At 35.4% G+C, this 20582-nt stretch overlaps 1 protein-coding gene across 4 annotated transcripts in view; it reads right to left on the bottom strand.

Moving 5' to 3' along the window:
• The window catches only part of LOC128211574 (FHF complex subunit HOOK interacting protein 2A-like), a 30471-nt gene extending 16024 nt beyond the window's left edge, over positions 1-14447 (bottom strand). For all 4 annotated transcript variants that reach the window (XR_008257306.1, XR_008257307.1, XM_052916530.1 and 1 more), the window contains exons 1-11: positions 14312-14447; positions 11041-11119; positions 10424-10593; positions 9153-9257; positions 8647-8769; positions 7727-7843; positions 6879-7072; positions 5041-5232; positions 4565-4644; positions 3760-3869; positions 278-731 (exon numbers count right to left, since the gene is read on the bottom strand). Coding sequence is in view for 2 of the 4 variants with exons in the window: in XM_052916530.1 (XP_052772490.1) it covers positions 278-731; positions 3760-3869; positions 4565-4644; positions 5041-5232; positions 6879-7072; positions 7727-7843; positions 8647-8769; positions 9153-9257; positions 10424-10593; positions 11041-11119; positions 14312-14356 (1669 nt within the window). In the remaining 2 variants the exon portion in view is untranslated. The remainder of the gene's footprint in view (positions 1-277; positions 732-3759; positions 3870-4564; positions 4645-5040; positions 5233-6878; positions 7073-7726; positions 7844-8646; positions 8770-9152; positions 9258-10423; positions 10594-11040; positions 11120-14311) is intronic.
• Between the last annotated feature and the right edge of the window lie 6135 nt (positions 14448-20582).

The raw sequence follows: 20582 nt of genomic DNA, 5'->3' as shown, positions 1-20582 counted from the left end.
TATATAAAGTTTGTTTTGTATATAAATATGATAATAGATTTCCAAGTCACATATTATATGATTGAACTTCATATTCTATGAGAAATGTGACAAATTTTGCGATTAGCAGGCACCTCTGTGACTTCAGATTTTTTAAGAAATGCAAATTTACGTTGTGACCATTCATGGTATGGGCCAAAGAAGAACAATAAGTAATGTGAGTAAGTTACAATGTATAAACACTTTAAAAACAACAAGTGTTTTTATATCTATAAACATTGTTCTATATTTATTGTACCTGGAATTCCCACTTTCTGTTCTATATCTGGAGCATCACCTTCCATAGACTCGTTAAGACCATCCCTAGGCTTATCATCACCTTTGTCTGTATCCTCATTGAGACAACTTTTATCAGTTCTATCTGGCTCCTGGATTTCTGAACACTTATCACTTAGAGATTCTGTTGTTTTTTGAGACTCAGAGGGGCTGTTATGATTTTTAGAATCTGATTTGGAATCTGTATCATATTCCACAGTGGAAGACTGACAAACATTATTGTTAGAACTGTCTATCACAATATTGTTTTGGCACTGAGTGGAAGATTTTGTGTCAGTAATACGGGAAGACTTGGTTTTGGCTGGTGGGTTATAGTAGGCTCTAGCCTCAAGGTTACGAAGCACTAGATTGTGGACAATATGCTCATCGTCTTTCTGTAGGAGGGTGTCAAACAGCTGTAGGGTGACTAGAGACATCTGAAATTGTTGAATTCTTCATTTATACAATATGCATGTATATTTTAGTAATAATTGTTAGGATACACATGTGACTTAAGTGTTACTTGTTTGATAACACACCTTTTTAGCCAATACACATTCTTATCACAAATGATATTCCAACACAAGAGCTGTCACAGTATGTGATGAATGCCCCCGAATGTGACATTGACCTATGAACAAGGTCAGTACATGAAAAGTTGATCTTGCCTTTACGTGTCAAATACATATGGCAAGTTATTTTAAATTGCCTCTGAACATAAAAAAATACCAACCATACTTGACAACCTACACTGTTATGTCCTTATATTCAGAATTCCCTTGTGAATAAACACTAAGGGTATCTTTCACCTTAGAGGTAGGGACATGGGTCTTGCACACGACACGTCGTCTTGGTATGTGGAACACATGTAGCAAGTCATTTTAAAATCTGTCCATACAAGGGAAAGTAACAGCCCAGACACGACAACCTATACTCTATGTCCTTATATGCAGCACTCCATTGTGAATAAACACTAAGTGTGACCTTGACCTTTGAGGTAGGGACACGGGTCTTGCACGCGACACGTCGTCTTCGTATTTGGAACACATGTGGCAAGTTATTTTAAAATCTGTCCATACAAGGGAAAGTTACAGCCCGGACACGACAACCTATACTCTATGTCCTTATATGCAGCACTCCATTGTAAATAAACACTAAGTGTGACCTTGACTTTAAGGTAGGGACACGGGTCTTGCACGCGACACTACGTCTTGGTATGTGGAACACATGTGGCAAGTTATTTTAAAATCTGTCCATACAAGAGAAAGTTACAACCCAGACACGACAACCTATACTCTATGTCCTTATATGCAGCACTCCATTGTGAATAAACACTAAGTGTGACCTTGACCTTTGAGGTAGGGACACGGGTTTTGCACGCGACACGTCGTCTTGGTATGTGGAACACATGTGGCAAGTTATTTTATAATCTGTCCATACAAGGGAAAGTTACAGCCCGGACATGACAACCTATATTCTATGTCCTTATATGCAGCACTCCATTGTGAATAAACACTAAGTGTGACCTTGACCTTTGAGGTAGGGACACGGGTCTTGCACGCGACACGTCGTCTTCGTATGTGGAACACATTTGGCAAGTAATTTTATAATCTGTCCATACAAGAGAAAGTTACAACCCAGACACGACAACCTATACTCTATGTCCTTATATGCAGCACTCCATTGTGAATAAACACTAAGTGTGACCTTGACCTTTGAGGTAGGGACACGGGTCTTGCACGCGACACATCGTCTTGGTATGTGGAACACATGTGGCAAGTTATTTTATAATCTGTCCATACAAGGGAAAGTTACAGCCCGGACACAACAACCTATATTCTATGTCCATATATGCAGCACTCCATTGTGAATAAACACTAAGTGTGACCTTGACCTTTGAGGTAGGGACACGGGTCTTGCACCAGCACGTCGTCTTGGTATGTGGAACACATGTGGCAAGTTATTTTAAAATCTGTCCATACAAGGGAAAGTTACAGCCCGGACACGACAACCTATGCAGCACTCCATTGTGAATAAACACTAAGTGTGACCTTTACCTTTGAGGTAGGGAAACGGGTCTTGCACGCGACACGTCGTCTTGGTATGTGGAACACATGTGGCAAGTGATTTTTAAATCTGTCCATACAAGAGAAAGTTACAGCCACGACAACCTTTACTCTATGTCCTTATATGCAGCACTCCATTGTCAATAAACACTAAGTGTGACCATGAGCTTTGAGGTAGGGACACGAGTCTTGCACGTGACAGTCGTCTTGGTATGTGGAACACATGTGGCAAGTTATTTTAAAATTTGTCCATACAAGGGAAAGTTACAGAGCCAGACGGACGGATGGACGGACGGTGCGATTTTAATATGCCCACCTTCGGGGGCATAAAAACACAAATCTCATTTAAATTAATTCAAAAGATGTGAAAAAAGGTTGTCAGGCTAGTGCAGTAGTTAGCGCACTCACATCTCACCTATGCGAACCAGGTTCGATTCCCGGCATGGGCGCATTTGAGTTTGGTTTAGTGGCCACCAAGCCTGACAAGTGGATTAACAATTTTCAATATGCTGACATTTTAGAACCAAATGACATTTAAAATCACTGTCCTTGATAAGAAATTTACCAATACATAAAAGAAGGTTGTGAAATTAACTCCAAAAATTGTTCTGACAAAATAGCGATCTCGCCATCTTTTGACATCATAAACATGAGGTAAATACTTTCAGTAAACGCTACATAAAGCAAATAAATAGTTGTGTGATTACAAAACAATTTTTTATCATTAACATTTCAATATAAACTATCAAATATTTATATATCAATGTTAAAAATGTCTTGCATTGTTTGTATAATACATATATCAATTAGTTTTTAACTTTATTAATGTTTGACAAGATTTTTCATAATAATGACACCTTTCTATCACATTTTAACAAGATCTATCATTTGATCTGGTTCTTCTCAACGTACATTCTGATTGGTTGACTTTCAATAGCTCCGCCTACTGGGGATGTTTTGATAAATTGGATTATACACGGCCCAATTAACCTTATTAGGAAATAACCAAGTATGAATGGCTAAGTGCGATGTTTTGACTGATGGGGGACAATGGCCTAATACTCTCTAATTGACAAACTTTACAATGTGCAAAAAATTGTCGGCAAAGTCAATGTTGCTTTGATGATACAAATGGGCGAAGTCTGGGAATTTTAGGCGACCGCTTCACCCAAGTCGCCCCCTCATGAGAGCCCTGTAATCCCATTGGGGCCTTTAAGAAAGTCTACAACCATATGTTCAAGGAGCTTGTGCTGTTTTTAAACAAAAAAACAGTATAAAACTGTTTAGGCTGTCAGATTTCTCTTCAATATGCATTTGGTTAATCAACATGGTAGAATAAAGAGTGCTTCAAATTGGATTTAACAAAGAATATGAATCCAAAATCTGCAACCCATCTCACCTCTTCTGAGACGCCGGAACAGCGCTGTATAAGGCGGGCACATAAGGAATCGCCAGAGTCGGCCGGTGTTTCTGGTTTACGATCATCACCAAGCAAAAACAGCACCAACTCTGTAGTGAGGGAGGAATATGATATTGACAGTTAGGATAAGAGATGTCTAGTAGTATAGGTTTTGGCCTCACACCTTAGAGGTCGTGGGTTCATTCCCAGCAAGGGTGAAAGTGGTTTAGTTGTATAGGTGTCCACATCTCACCATAAAGGTTGTGGTTACAATGCCGAGCTGAGTGAGAGTGGTCTAGTGGAACAGATGTCCACATTGCACCATAAAGGTTGAGGGTTCAATACCGACCAGGGCGAGAGTTGTCTAATGGTCGAGTTGTCCTCTAACCTTAGAGGTTATGGGTTTGATCCCCATCATGGGTACTTTCTCACAGCCTCTCATATTGAACACCAGTACTGGTTTCTACCCAGGAAATGACCTCGAGAATGATTTTATAAGCTTTCAAAACAAATTAGTATAAATCAATTGTCAATAAGGGGCTTAATTCGTCAGACCCTGTCCAATTTTGGAAGTTTTATAAATTAAAATCATGCAGTTTCCATTTATCATAAGCTGAAACCTAATAATTTTAAAAAAATAAGAAAATTTTAAAAGTTTTTCACAAATTTTGTTGCAGGTATATTTAAGTAAATATTGTTTGGATAATTAAATTACCTCTACAGATGGTAATAACAAGGTTGTTTCTAAAAACAAAATGAAACAAACAGAAAGGCTTAAAAAATTCAACAAGTTTTTGGTACTAACCAGACAGAAGTCGCTGAGAGCAGACGGTGCGTAGACATCTGTTCATGTACGCCGTAGCTGTGATACAACCTGTCTCCGACCTTGCAATGAATCAACAATGTTAGCATGGCTACAATGAACTTTTTAAACAACGTTATCAAAGACATTTGCTTTACAAAGTTACGGAAAATAGAATAGTATTTCACATATTCTTAGTATCAGAGTAAATTAGATGAATAACAATATTTTGGACTCATGTTTTCTTTAGTGGCTTGGCATAAATGAAGTTTAAAAACCTAACTAAAGAAATTCTTTGTAGAATTTACAGTCTTTTTTCATTTCATACCGCACGAAATCATTTGCCATCAATTTAATTTCATAGATATCTAATGAATGTATAAACACTTTTCAGACTTCTTAAAATCAAAATACTAGTAGAAAATGAAATATACAGATATAGAAGTAACAAATTCCTATAACCCATAAAATGTACATACATCTGCATGAGGTCCGGTTTGAACATGGTTGTAAGAAAATGTTGGTGTATATTGCGCGCCAGGGCCTCAGCCACAATGGGGTTGGCTATGGAGGAAAGCTGGTCGAGATAGTCGAGCCAGGAGAGGAACGATACCAGCTGACGTCGTCCTGGAAACGCTCCCTCATCTTCTCTCTGGGTGACAACCTCAAGACTGAAGAGTATTCAACATTTACACATAACAGCTACAGTGCACAGGCCCCAGTTTCACAAAATAAAAAAATAAAGTCAAATCTTTAAGCGACACTCATATTTAAAATCAATACATACTTATGTATAATAAACATGAATTTGGAGCAATAAACCTTAACTACTTACTAAATATTGCATTGATGGAAAATATTAATTACTGATAAAAAGATTGTAACCATGTATTTAATAGCTGAAAACGAAAAATAATAAATGATTGGTGAGTGCTAAAAGATTTACAGTGATAACTATCAACTCATACGGTAGAAATACCATGATTTCTGCACCTTTCTTTCAAATTAAACTCGCTATCCTTCATAAGAACTATTGTTTTTCAACATTTATTCATTCTTTTTTGGTATATCAAAACAATTTTATTAATTGTGGTAAATCTTATTTGGGAGTAAGAGTGCATCTTTAATCTCAATCGCATTTCATTTTACCACTTAAGTTCATAGTATATTATGACTTATTGTATGTTTTTACTTTTTCTAAAGGCGTTTTTTTCACAGAGAATGTGTTGATAAAAATCTTTTGTCAAATAATTTTTCTATGGAATCTTGCCCAAAGTTTTTAATTAACATATTCTGTGAGAGCATGGGCATTTAAAAAGAGTAACAACATGTTTACAATTTTCAATATTTTTTGATGTTTTAAAAAGAGCTGATATTGATAATGATATTTGAATGAATAATTTTTGTGGTACTGGGGCCTGGTCTAAGCAAAAAGGCTTAAAGCACAGCAAACAAATTTCAACACTAGACCATTTTTCTCCATTGATCAAACTCAAAGACAAATATTAAAGCTTGAGTCATGGGCCTGCGTGCATATATGCATAATAATAATTCTTTGGTTACAAGTGCCTTGAGTTCTATGCGAGTAACTTCAATATGGCAATAGGGCATACACTACCATTAACAATTATGCCAATGCTTAAGATGAAAACACCAAGCATCTGTTCTTTTCTCCACAGCTACAGAAACCTTTTTACTTGTGTATGGTAAGTGTATTGTATGCCCTTATGTCATTTCGTAAACCTTGGTTTCATTCAATAAAGTGTAATGGCGAATGATAAAGTCTAGTGGCACATTGAAGTGCAAACATGCATGTATTTTATATACACAATAGGTGCTATTCTAAAAGCAGTACTTAATCAATTTAAAACACAGGACAGTGCTTCCTTCCCTTTGCATTATAAAAAAAATTCTTGTCAAGGGAAATCACTGCGTAAGAGTTGAAGTGATTCTACAACAGTCTAGTGGTATCTTCAATTTTGACAAGACAGTTGTTCCCGAAACGGTTTTAAATTGATCATAGTAACAGCAGGCCTTGTAACAATTTGTATTCTTACTGATACGAACAGATGTTTGATTTTATATCATAATTGGCCTATTTTAAAGGGTTATTTAATGAACAGATGTTTGATTTTATATCATAATTGGCCTATTTTAAAGCATATTTGTGCCCATTACGACCCTTACCTATAGCTCTGATTCTCTGGAAAACAGACAGGCTTAATATGAAAACTCAAAAGCACACCTACCAGTATTCAAACTTAACAGAGCAATACTTCTCCTACCTTACTATTAAAAATATCAAACCACTACATACCCCCATTTTGCCTGGACATGTTCCAGGTCAATGGGGTTGACCTGTGACGGTAGTCTGCGGTAGGTATTTATAAGGCGACGGGTGAGATCGTGACAGAACTGGGTGCTGTTCAACAGACAGTGGGCGGCTACTGGGTCCGGCAGGCTAGAACACAGCATCAACCCCTCACACGCCTTCACTGCTACGCGACTGTCCTGTTTGAAAGAGTCAGGGAATAAGGAAAGAATAAATAAACATTCTGGAAAGGTATGGAATGCTAGAACTACATGTACATGTGTAAATATCAACTCTTCATAGATGCTATCCTTTATTGGTGAGATTGACAATCAGATAAGCAAAACATCCACTCTTCCCAGACTCTATTGGTGAGAGAGACAACAGTTAAGAAACTGCACAGTGAACTTTACATGGCTTTAAGCACAGTGTTCAGTTACCAATACAACACAAATACAAGTGTACAAGCTTAAAGTGACACTCTTATTCAAAATCAATACATACGCATGTATAACAAACATCAATTTTGACTGCTAAGCATAGAAATACCATGTCTTATACTGATTTCTTTATAATTAAACTCGATATCATTCATCAGAACCATTGTATTCGACAATTATTCATCTTTTTTTTAAATATTTAAATAATATTATTCATTGTGGTAAATCTTGTTTGGGAGTAAAAGTGCATCTTTAACCAACACAAAAATGGAGAAACTGTTAAGTAGCTTTGTTAAAAACTCCTCCTTTTACCAAAACTTTTATACTTCCAACAGATTCCTCAATACACTGAAACAAGCGAACATTTACAAGTATTACCACCAGCTTACATCAATGACAATCAGCCTATAGTACCTCGCTATTTGAGAGTGCCAACAGTGTTTTAACTAGCGGGAAGTCCTGTTGTAGCTTGTCCTCCGAGTTCAAACCCTCCCCAGGAGGGCTGCTTACAGAGCTGGTGGACTTTGGAGCCTGTAAAAAACATTCAGTTCAGGAATATGGCAAAAACATTCGTTTTATCATTAATCATATAAGTTTTATAGTACAAAAGTTTGACTGTTTAATGTTTTAAATGTTCTGTTCTTTGTAGATGCTCATGTGCTTTCAACATCATCTGTTATATCTTAAAAATGTCCCAAATAAGTCAGCTGTGTTTATATGTGAAGTCACATGAGAAATTAAGTCATTTCAAGATAAAAGTTGCATGTTCTTCTTTGCTCAGGAAGTAAGTGCTATTCTTAATTTTATTTTAAAATATCTTTCAATTAAATATCATACATTGCTTTTAGATGAATTTCATTACCAAATGCATGTTTACATTTAGTTTCTGATGATAATCATTAATTTAATGTGAATGCCACCACAGGACTCATTTTCACAGACAATGTCACGTATGTCAGAGTGATTTCAGAAACAATACCACATGCATGGTGAATTTCAACCCTCTTCTGCTGTGTAATCACAGTAAAATGATCCTCAAAAATAAAGTATCACAGTTAAATGATGATCAAAGATAAAGAAAAGTGTTTAAAAGGGATGAGTTTTTTTTAATACTTTACTTCAAGGAAGAAGATGACAAGGTTGGGATCAGCCTTTTTTGGCACACACAGCACTCATTCTGCATGAACATATCTGACTAAATGTACTCTGAATGCAGGGAACCATATTACCCCAAGGAAGAAGTTGACTAGGTAGGGATCGGCCTTGATTTTGGCACATATTCTACTTATATACATTTGACATACATGTAGTCTGAATGTAGGAAACCATATTACCTCAAGGAAGAAGTTGACTAGGTAGGGATCAGCCTTGATTTTGGCACACACAGTACACAGGAACTGTATCTCCTCAATCTCTGTCGGACCTGCTTTTACCTCCCCACAAGTCTTGATCAACCGCTATAACATGGATACATGTATAGTGAAATTTTAATGATGATATTATTCATTTATGTTAATGCAGCAGTTTCCGTATTTGACAGATTTTGTTTCGAATAGAAAAGAAAATATTTTCAAAATTGTCGAACATGATTATTGTGGTACACTCTCAGTTCAAAGTATCAAAAAACTTACTTCAAGATTTTAAATGGTCACTAAGAGTAACCACTAAGATTAATTATCAATGTAGGCAATAGTGGATATATTTATACCAACAAACTTCATTGGTTATATTCAAATTGACAACCAGTACCTTCATCTTTGTTACAGTACCTTCATCCTTTAAACAGCATTCATTGACATGTGCTGTACTGCATAAATAATTGTATCTACTTGAACATTACCTGGACAGCCCTATACACGTTCACATGGGCCAGGAGGGGCTGTCTGACTCGTGACAGAAGACGGGTGAAAAATGACAGCACTATCTGCTTCATGCCGGGTGGGTACTGCAAGATAGAAATGTCGAGTTATTCTCCTGTAGTACATAGAAGTGTAAAGTTGTTCCCCTTGTAGTACATGGAAATGTAGAGTTGTTCCCCTTGTAGTACATGGAAATGTAGAGTTGTTCCCCTTGTAGTACACAGAAGTGTAGAGTTGTTCCCCTTGAAGTACACAGAAATGTATAGTTGTTCCCCTTGTAGTACACAGAAATGTAGAGTTATTCTCCTTGTAGTACATAGAAGTGTAAAGTTGTTCCCCTTGTAGTACACAGAAGTGTAGAGTTGTTCCCCTTGAAGTACACAGAAGTGTAGAGTTGTTCCCCTTGTAGTACACAGAAGTGTAGAGTTGTTCCCCTTGAAGTACACATAAATGTATAGTTGTTCCACTTGAAGTACACAGAAATGTATAGCTGTTCCCCTTGTAGTATATTTAAATGTAGAGTTGTTCCCCTTGAAGTACACAGACATGTATAGTTGTCCCCCCTTGAAGTACACAGAAATGTATAGTTGTTGCCCCTTGAAGTACACAGAAATGTATAGCTGTTCCCCTTGTAGTATATTTAAATGTGGAGTTGTTCCCCTTGTAGTATATTTAAATGTAGAGTTGTTCCCCTTAAAGTACACAGAAATGTATAGTTGTACCCCCTTGAAGTACACAGAAATGTATAGTTGTTGCCCTTGTTTTACATAAAAATGTATAGTTGTAGTACATGTCAGTGTAGAGTTTGTCGAAATTACATGTAGCTACTAAAGTGAAACAAAATCAGCACAAGTCTGCAAGCTTAAATCAAACCACGCATATAGAAATATTTGGGTTTCATTATATATTTATGTATGATTATACATACTTGCTTGTGGATAATTGTATAATAATATTAACATTATAATAGTATTCAGGCTTGTTTTAAAAGACTGCAAAAATATTTGACTAATCCAACCACTTCAAGTAAATGCAAAAGAAACAATGGTAATTTAAAAACATTTCATTTAGAAATACATAAAATTATAGTCTGGTAAAATTTGAGTATAGCTGGTATTGTAGCCAAATTTTACAATCAACATAGAACAAAAGTATAGAAGATAGTTTTTGGTCTGTTTAAAGCTGGAAGTATTTTAAGATGTCTGGTTTACACTACTTATGATGATGAAGAAAGCCACTATGTGCTTCTTACATCTGTCCTGCCGAGGGAGTAGAGTGTATCAAGCAGTTTGTGCTGTAGGAGGTACTCCAGACACGGCCCGTACGATCCCCCATCCCCTCCCTCTGCCTCACGCTGTAACAGGACCAACATCTGCTCCACGTGTGCGCCCAGATTCGTCTGCTCCACAGGAATCTTCTCTCCTGATTAATCAGAGATTTTTTTTATTTAAGGGATCATTATATTTCATTCGTTTGTTCAAGATGTGTGAACACAGTGAGGCACATGAGCAAATTCCATGAAGCCCGCTTGCGTTTTTATAAAAAAAAAGGGGGCTAGTAATTGTAACATCGTATACAGTTAGTTAAAGGATGTCGTGCAAATCCAATCAAATATTTTTTATAGAAGAAATGATCACATTTTTTTGTGAGTTCGAGCCGTATGAAGGCAATAGGGCAAAAATAAACTGGCTTATTTGTATGCAAGATTTCTGAATATTGATATCATCACAATGTACACAATCTTCAGCTGTTGAATATGTAACATGATGATCTATACAAAACTAAAAATTGACTGCTAAATGATATATACATTGAAACAATTTTATAGAGTTATCAGTGAATGATCTTATACTTGATCCACAATCTTACCCTTGTTATCTATGAAGAATGATGTGATGGCTTTCCAGTGATGAACAAACTCCTCCTGCAGTGATAGCTGGGGCGCCAACTGAAAAGTATATTAAAATAATTTTAGTACAGGAAATATATCTAATTAAATATAGTTAATATTCTGTCTATCAATATAACATGGCAAGGGTTCTCAAAAACTTTGGTCTGAAAATGTTACTGACCAGTTTTCTTATGATTTGACAATATTTTTTTTAAAAAATGGTTAATTCTAACTGGCTAAAAACTAATTCCGCAGCACAATGTAAATGACCAAGGTGTTGTCATATAACCCCCAGGAAAGAATAGTCTTCCATATATCTAAGTTAATCATTGCTTATCTTTTACACAACCATAAAAAGCAAATCAGTCATCAAAATTAGTCTTTTGGATGAACAAGCCCGAATTCTTACAATAATGCTTGGCATTACATTTTTAACAAGCCCTGCTATATATAACCCAGAATTTGAGCAAGCCCGTAAAGCATTTTACAAGTGCAGTGGTTGAAATTAGCACAAGCCCGCAAGCCCTGTACTGGTAAAATGTCTTCCGGGTTTGCTCAAATTCTGGGTTATATATAGCAGGGCTTGTTAAAAATGTAATGCCAAGCATTATTGTAAGAATTCGGGCTTGTTCCTGAGGGCTTGTTCAAAAATATGATTCCATGCAATAGTATAAGAATTCGGGCTTGTTCATCCGAAAGTCTAATTTCAATGACTGCAAGTGCTACGGCTTGCGGGCTTGTGCTAATTTCGACCACTGGCAAATTATCCACAATATATATATGCTATTCATGATACTTTAATATTTTTACTAATTATTTGTTGATTACAATTTACAAATCACATACATGTATGTAACAGTATCCTGGAACAACCTGTTTTCGACCACCTAAGGATTGTTTACATTTCAATCATAAATAAGTGATAATAAAAGATAAATGTTTGTGTGTACCATTTAAAGCAATCATTCATCTTTGAAAAAATAAAAAAATAAAATCTGTTTCAATCGTCTGTTGTTTACATTTTGCATCCAAAATGACCTTTAACTATACTTCACAACAAAAGTTAGTGTACAATATTTTTCATTTTTTTTTTTGTATAACTTGTTTTAACTTTTTAAAGTATTTTTTTTTTTTTAAAGTAATTAAATGTTTACATATTTGCCATACAGTCACTTTATAGTTACTTATCACCACAATAGGGACAAAGGAATGCATAATCCCTTCTTATGGCTTTCACATCATGACATGGGTACAAAATGATAAATTCACCCATCATGAACCCTGATATCACTGGCCCAACTCTGAATGAGCCTCATATGACCTGCCTAGGCTGCAATATGTATGACTTTATGATAACTGAGAGCCCAATTATAATTCAATATAGTTACCTGTAGATAAATTTCATTAGTTTTAGAATAAGCAATACACCAGATTTTGATGCGCTTTTAATGTTGTGCACTATACTTAGAAAATGATAGGGCATAGGTTTTAGGCTCTGGTAGATATGTAAAATCTGGCAAACAAAAACAACATGATTTTAAAGAAGTATTTTACACCTGAAATCATTCTGAATGAAGGGTTCAGGGCTCGACATTAACTGTGGTCCGATGGTCCGGGACCACCAGATTCATGGTCCGGACCAGTAGAAACCAGTTCTGGCTAGTCCGACTGGACCAGTGAAATTTCCAAGAAGAAATAATTTAATCAGAAATGTTAAGCACGATCCCTGACTAAATCTGACAATATATATAATCCAACAAATAAATGCAGTGCAAGCAGCGTTCGTTGTTTTTATTTACATTCCCTTGCGCATGCGTTACATCTGCGACCGGAAGTAAACAGCACAGAACAGTTTACGATAGCTGTGAAATCATCGGAATTAGGTCAATCTTTATTACGATGTAAAATTCCAATAACTTATTTTAGCAAATCATTTCGTCCATATTTATAGCATTGAATTTGGTTTTTCATCAAAAAGTATCAATTTGGTCAGGACCAGTAGAAAATATATCTACTAGTCCGAACGGACCAGTGGATTTAAAAGTTAACGTCGAGCCCTGTGGTTTAATTTGGCATAAATTAAAAATAAATAATTGGTGTTGTTTCAAGTAGAACTGATTTTTTTTCACGCTATCATTCCCATTCTTTTTCAAATGAAGTTTTCTGACAGTTCTACTGTTATGGCTAACAATTGGAGCTTATTTTTACCTGAAGTGACACAAATAGAAGTGTTTTACTTATTTTTCGGGGGCGGTCGAAAATAGGTTGTGTGGGGATACTAGTCCAAATAATTGTACGTTGACGGATTTTTTTATTTTTTTTGATATGGCAAATCCTTCACGTACAAATTGTTTAGTATCAAAAGTGGGTAGTTGTTCCGATCAGGATTCCGGGTTAAAGCATATAGCGTCTATGAAATATCATAAAAACAAGATATATTATCAGTTAATGTTATTTTATATTAGTTCCGTACACAAAAAATAAATATCCAACTTATAATTATGAGTTTGACGGCTTTTCTTCATTTCATTCTGTCAAAACATAACGATATATACATGAAGTGCACCTGCAAGGCTTCTGGGCACAGTTTTAAATGGCTCGGAACATTTCGGTCATGGCCGAGTTGTTACGATTTTATAACGAGGTCTATCTTGAAGCTTTGTCGGAGGAGGCCGAGTTATTACGATTGTATCAGGTTGTTCCCCTTCGCATAATTGTTGTCTGTGTCAGTCAACTTTCGTTTTATTGGAAAGGTAAACAACTTGTTTTAATGCATTAAATGCTTGTTTAGTGCAAAATAACTTCACTTACATGGTAAAATATGAATTTAACTCTTTATGATCAATTTCAACCATAAAATACTTCACTTAAAACAATTTCAATATTATTAAAACATCCCTGTTTTTTGCACATTCCAGTTTAGATGTTAGGGATTGGAAGAATCCCATATAACACGTCTATTATTTTAGACTAGTGGGGATACATACAATCTTCAAAAAATGGCTTTAACTTTAATTATTACGCAAGAAGACATTGGATATTTTAACAGCAAATGATAGCAATTAAATGCCAGGCCTTCCTAAAATAAAAAAGATTATTGTTGTCTCTAATAAGTCAGCATTTAAGTAGTCATTTATTTATATTTTTAATTCAATAAATTACTGTTAAACAAAATTAGTGTGTATAAAGAGTAAGCGAGAAAAATAGCCATGCCAATTCATTGTGGCTTTTTAATTATAAACGGCTTACTGCATCCACGGCATGTTGGATAATACTTGAAAATTTCGAGAACATGTCGAAATTTGATAGTGCTAAAAGAACGTAATTATTTATATGTTCATCTTAAGCTCAGTTTCAGCAGCTGTTGGCACCGGAAGTGGAAACCCACATTTTGGCAAAACGGTTTCTTGACAGACGGTTATGGACACAATATTGATGCGGGCAAGTACTAAAGTGCTGACGAGATAGCTGACGATATAGAAATAGAAGAGAGATGCTGACCAATTGCTGACCATATAGACAAAGAAGGAGGAAAAAAGTTTAAAAATTAAAGATTTTTAAAGACTTATTTTGTTTAATATATTTTTATATATACTCCTTAAAGTGTACGTATAAATGGATGTCTGTGTATTTTTTTTTAAAATGGCATTTCATTGAAATGAATTGAGTTATACATTTTTTTGCTGGTTTGGTGAAAATATGAGAAAAATATCACTGATTTAATTACTTTTTTAGGCGTTTCATTTACAATAGTTTAAAGGCAATTATATTAATTGTGAATGTAGCTTTAAATGTTGGCCTCATTACCTGTAAAAAACTATCTGCACTACATCAAAGAACGATCAAAAGAATATTGTTATATTATCATGTAATATGTGTAATTGCAAATTCTTTAAACTAATTGTGACTTGTTAAGTGCATTGTTCATTTGGTGTAAACAAATAGAGCATGAGTCATGAATGGCGAAATAAGTGTGTTTGTTTTTTTTTCATTTTTATTCTTTATTTGTTCATTAACTTGTACAGTCCATTAAGCCTCAAAATGAATGCTAACACTGTGCCAGTTAAGACCAGATCGAGGCTTGCAAAATGTCGGACGTTTAAATTTTTCGCTCCGTTTTTTTTTTTTTTTTCTAAACAGTGATAGAACGTACAAAAAAATAGTTGTTCTAATTGATTTGCATCTTGTGGTGATTAAAAGTAATTTGTGTATAAGTGGATTAGTTTTAAAATGGCAGATAAACAGAATAAGGACAATAAAAAAGCAACAAAAGCTGGCGCCAAACGATCGGACAAAGCGCACGTAGTGGGAGGGGTAAGTGCATGGGGTAAGTGGGAAGATTTCGAACAGTAGTTATATCCCATCCCAGACTCAATCGCAGCCTCAGACTATGCTGAACATGCAAACTATGCAAAGTTGTAACCCTAGTGTGCAAGGAAATACTCAAACAGCAAGTAACTATTTTCAAAATTTCCCCCAAAACTGCTCATACCCATCGCAAACCCCTTCGCTTGCCCCAGCCACCGCCTGCCAAACAACCATGAACGATCATACGTCATACGGAGGTGCAAGTAATCATCCAAGAAACTATGGACAATATAATACATACCGTAACATGTATGGACCGCATGCACCATCCGCCCAAGGGAACCCTGATCCAAATGTCACGCAAAACGTAGGTCCACCGGGGTTCGCATCCCCGGCCTATCAGCAGCACTTCCAGAATGGCAACACACAATCGGACCCAACCACACAAATGCTCATCGGAATGATGCAAAAGATGGACTCTAGATTACAGTTCATTGAGACAAATGTGTCCAAAATTGATTCAATCAAAATTGAAATGTCGACAGTCAAGTCAGAAGTCACTAGCTTAAGACAAGACAACAATGATATAAAATTCGCCGTGAAGGAACTGGAGTTATTCCGACATTCAATTAGTGATTTCATTGACGATTGTAACTCGCACACTCAAAACTGTTTTAAACATTCTAAAGACATGAAAGCACTACAAACTGAAATATGTGATAATATCAAAACACTAAAATCCCAAAATGAAACACAAAAAAGAAGAAATCCTGGATCTTAAGTGGAGAAGTATGAGATAAAATCTAGTCTTCGTAGGTATTGCAAAAAAGTATCTAGGCGAAACAACAAACACAAGTAATAGCACCAATGTACACGCACAAACACTGCGAAAATTGCTCACTGAATGTATTGAAAACGACAGCAATATAAACACAAATGAAACCGTTAAGGTCAAAGATATTCATTTCCACCGTGTACATCGAACAGGAGGCCCGCCCAGACCTGGACAACCGAGACCGATATTTGCAAAGTTTGAGCGATACAGTGATCGTGAGGCGGTCCGTGATGCAGGAGTAAGACTTAACCAGCGTCGCACAGGGATGTATATAAACGAACAGTTTCCTCCAGAAATGGAGGAACGTCGCAGACTTTTATTCCCCGTCTTGAAACGCTACAAATCAGACCCAAAATGCACAGAAAAATGCAAAATAGTCCGCGATAAATTGTTTGTGGGAAATAAACTATATGACCCAGTATCTGATATGTTTGTGTGGCCGAAACGAAGACAGCAACAGCAACAAACATTTGCCCAAAGTGACAACAGAACTTTCAGAAACGGACAGATTCGGAACGAAGGCTCGTTTCGACCCCTCCCCCGTCACGAACGCGGGACCTAGACTTCACGACGCCCAACAGATATTTACCACTTACTGACAATGATGTCCCAGTGAGAAATAAAACCCTATTCAGATCTCCCCCCCCCCCCTTGAAGACACTTATGTAAAACGCCCACGCGACGCAAATGACCAGACGAGAAGTGAGGAGTCCCCCGTCGGACCTCAAGAAGACGACAACACAGAACACGAGATAATCATGGAGACGGTGACAGCTAGCGGCTATGATCTATCGGAGGAGTGCTCATCTAATGACTGTTTACATAATAGTGATACAAATGGTAGTCAAAATATAGGTCAATTTATTAATCTTAGATTTTTGTCATTGAATGTTTGTGGAATAGTATCTAAACAAATTAATCCTGATTTTGTGTCGTTTATAAATGGTTACGATATTGGGTTTCAAGAAACAAAAACAGATATATTAGACAATGTTGAGCTCGAATATTTTACTCTATTTTTTAAACACAGAAAACATATTGCAAGAAAAAAAGGTCCGGTGGTATTTGTATAGGTAAACGTAATGATTTAATGCCATTTGTATCGATTATTGATACGGATTGTGATCTCGCATTGTGGTTTTCATTGTCTGACAAGATTAACGCTATCGGCGATATTTTATATGGTGTTGTGTATATCCCCCCGGAAAACTCAATTTATGCACATGGAGACCCGTTTTCGCTTTTACAAAATGTTGTTGATTCTCTTTCAAGAAAATTTAATAAACTATGCATATTTGGTGATTTGAATAGTAGAACAAAAGACTTGGAAGAGTATATTGCCCCTGATTTTAACATTTTTCATGAAATGCAACTTGACGATTTGTTTCAAGAACTAAACTATGATAGTTATTTCTTTAACCAATCGCGTATAAGCCTGAAAAGAAACAATTGTGATAAAATAGTGAATAACTACGGATATAAATTAATTGATTTCCTTAAAGCAAACAATTTGTTTATTTCGAATGGCCGTAACCCAAGCGATTTAAACGGTAGTAAGCGCTGTGGATTGTTTTGTGTGTAGTCCAACTTTGTTTGAGAATGCTGTAGATGTGTGTGTCAATGATTTCTGTTGTATGTACTCTGATGTTCATTGTCCTGTGAATGTTACGTTTAGTTTTAAGTGTAATGAGATTGTTGTTAATGACAAACATGACACGCCCCAAAAAGTGAGGTCATGGGAAAATGATAAAAGCGACATTTTTATTGATAACATTAATAAAGATAAAATAAATTATATTGTTAACGAATTAGAAGCGTTGCAACAAACGAATGGTATTAATATTAACAATATAAATAATATTGTCCATGAAATAGGACAGTTATTCCATTACAGTGTAAATGCTAGTTTTAGCACTCGCCAAGCTAAGGTAAAAGGTAAAGCTTGGTACAATAAGAAATGTAAAAATTCACGGAAAAGATTCCATAGAGCTAATTTTTTGTACAAATTACATAAAACTGAAGTTCATAGAAATACTCTTAAAGATAAAAGCAAGAGTTATAAAAACAAATTGTCTAAAACTTACAAAGGTTATCAAAAGGCAAATGCAGATAAATTGAAGAAAATGAGTAAATCTAATCCAAAACAATTTTGGAAGTTTTTGAGCTCTAACAAATCTAATAGTTGTAACGCAACACTAGGCGAAATGTATGATCACATTATGGGGTTAGATAACTCCATATTATCTTTTATACAAATTATGGCCCCTGATTGACTATGGAACTTAGGTTAAAGTTTTAGGGCAGGTTGAGATATTTATTTATAACTTCTATACCCTTCATTCAATGGACTTAATACTTCACAAAATTGTTCAGGACCATCACCCAATGAGGTTAGATAACTCCATATCCTTAATACAAGTTATGGCCCCTTATTGACTTAAGTTAAAGTTTTAGGCAAGTAAACGTTAAGGGCAAGTTGGGATTTTAATAAAAAAACACACTTCTATACCGTTCATTCAATGCACTTAATAAAATTTAAAATTATTTACGACCATCTTACAACAATAAACATGACTCCATTTTAACCCTAAATACAAATAATGGCCCTTGATTTTTTTTTTCTTTTGAAAGGCATATTTGTAATATAATTCTTAACCACATTTCAATAATGGGAAATCAAGTTATTTGAATGACTTGCGTCATTGTTCGGGCGGGCTTGTGAGAAATCACCTTATGTATCGAATAATTTTAGTTAGGTTTGACATAAAGAGACCAAACTTGGTAATATTACATCGTTATTGTATTCACTTCTAAGTCAAAGCTGCGTAGTCGAGCGCGCTGTCTTACGACGGCTCTTGTTTGTAAATGATCTACATGACTATTTTCAAAATAGCACAGTTGTTAATGGCTTGATTATTACAAAACACGACGATGATCAAAGATTAATAGATTTCTTAAAATTGTTTGTACTGCTGTATGCTGACGATACAATTATCATTTCAGAAAGTGCTGACGATTTACAAAATGCTCTACATGTATACGAACATTATTGTAACGAAAATAGACCCACAGTCAATACTTCAAAAACCAAAATTCTTATTTTTTCCAGAAGTAGATTGCCTAGATACGACTTCACTTTTTGTAATGCTAATATTGATGTAGTGTCTGAATATAAATATCTAGGAGTGATATTTGGTAGCAGTGGTTCCTTTTGTAAAGCTAAAGAACATATTGCAAAGCAAGCAACAAAGGCCATGTTTAGTCTATTAAAAAAAGCAAAAACATTATGTCTATCTATTGACCTACAGATTGATTTGTTTAAGAAAATTGTAAAACCAATTTTATTATATGGATGTGAAGTGTGGGGCTACGGAAATAATCATATTTTAGAAAAAGTACAGTTGAAATTTTTGAAGTATGTACTAAATATTAAAAGCAGTACACTAAACTGTATGGTATATGGCGAAACCGGTGTAAAGCCATTGCAAATAGATATTGATACTCAAATGATCAGTTATTGGTCAAAGCTTATAGTCCCACACTGTACAAAACTTCCAGTATCTGTTTATTATGTTATGCTAAGTAGATATATGTATGACAATAGAATTAGAAACAATGAATTTCAATGGATAAAACATATACGAAATATATTTATAAAATGTGGTATGAATAATATTTGGGAAAGTCATGAGTTTACAAACACATTATGGCTTAAAAGATCCGTTCAAATGTAATTATCTGATCTTTTCAAAAACGAGTGGTATTCTACTTTAAATACGTCAAGAAATGTTGTAGCTATATACTGTTTGAAGAGAATTTTGAATTTGAAGAATATTTAGTTAAAACACCTGCTAAGTTTTTGAAATATTTAGTAAAATTCAGAACAAGAAATAATAGACAACCAATTAAGTAGGAAGCTGGAACAATATAGAACTGAATGATAGAAAATGCGAACTTTGTGATAAAAACAGCATTGGTGATGAATTTTATTATTAGCTCGACTATTCGAAGAATAGGTGGGCTATACTCCTCGCCCCAGCGTCGGCGTCGGCGTAACACCGATAATATTTTGACTTGAAAGGTACCTTTCTTGTTTTGTGTCCTGTCATGTAAACGAAATGGTGTCCTGTCATTTACGAGAACGACTGAAGCTAATGTTTTGAAATATGCATTAAATTATACAAAAAAAAATCAATGCCAATGTTTTTCTTCCTGTTTTGTATTGTATGCGTTTCTAAACAATCTTCTTTGTGTATGTTGTATGCAAAGTTGAAAACCCTTCTTCGCCTATGTTGTATGCGTTACTCTATTTTTTTGTTGTACTGTATGCATTTCATACTGCGCCGTTTTGAACGCCCCTCATTTTCAAAAAATGTG

Source organism: Mya arenaria, chromosome 12 (genome assembly GCF_026914265.1).
Source record: "Mya arenaria isolate MELC-2E11 chromosome 12, ASM2691426v1".
Taxonomy (NCBI): Eukaryota; Metazoa; Mollusca; class Bivalvia; order Myida; family Myidae; genus Mya; species Mya arenaria.
This window is presented reverse-complemented; position numbering and strand designations above follow the sequence as displayed.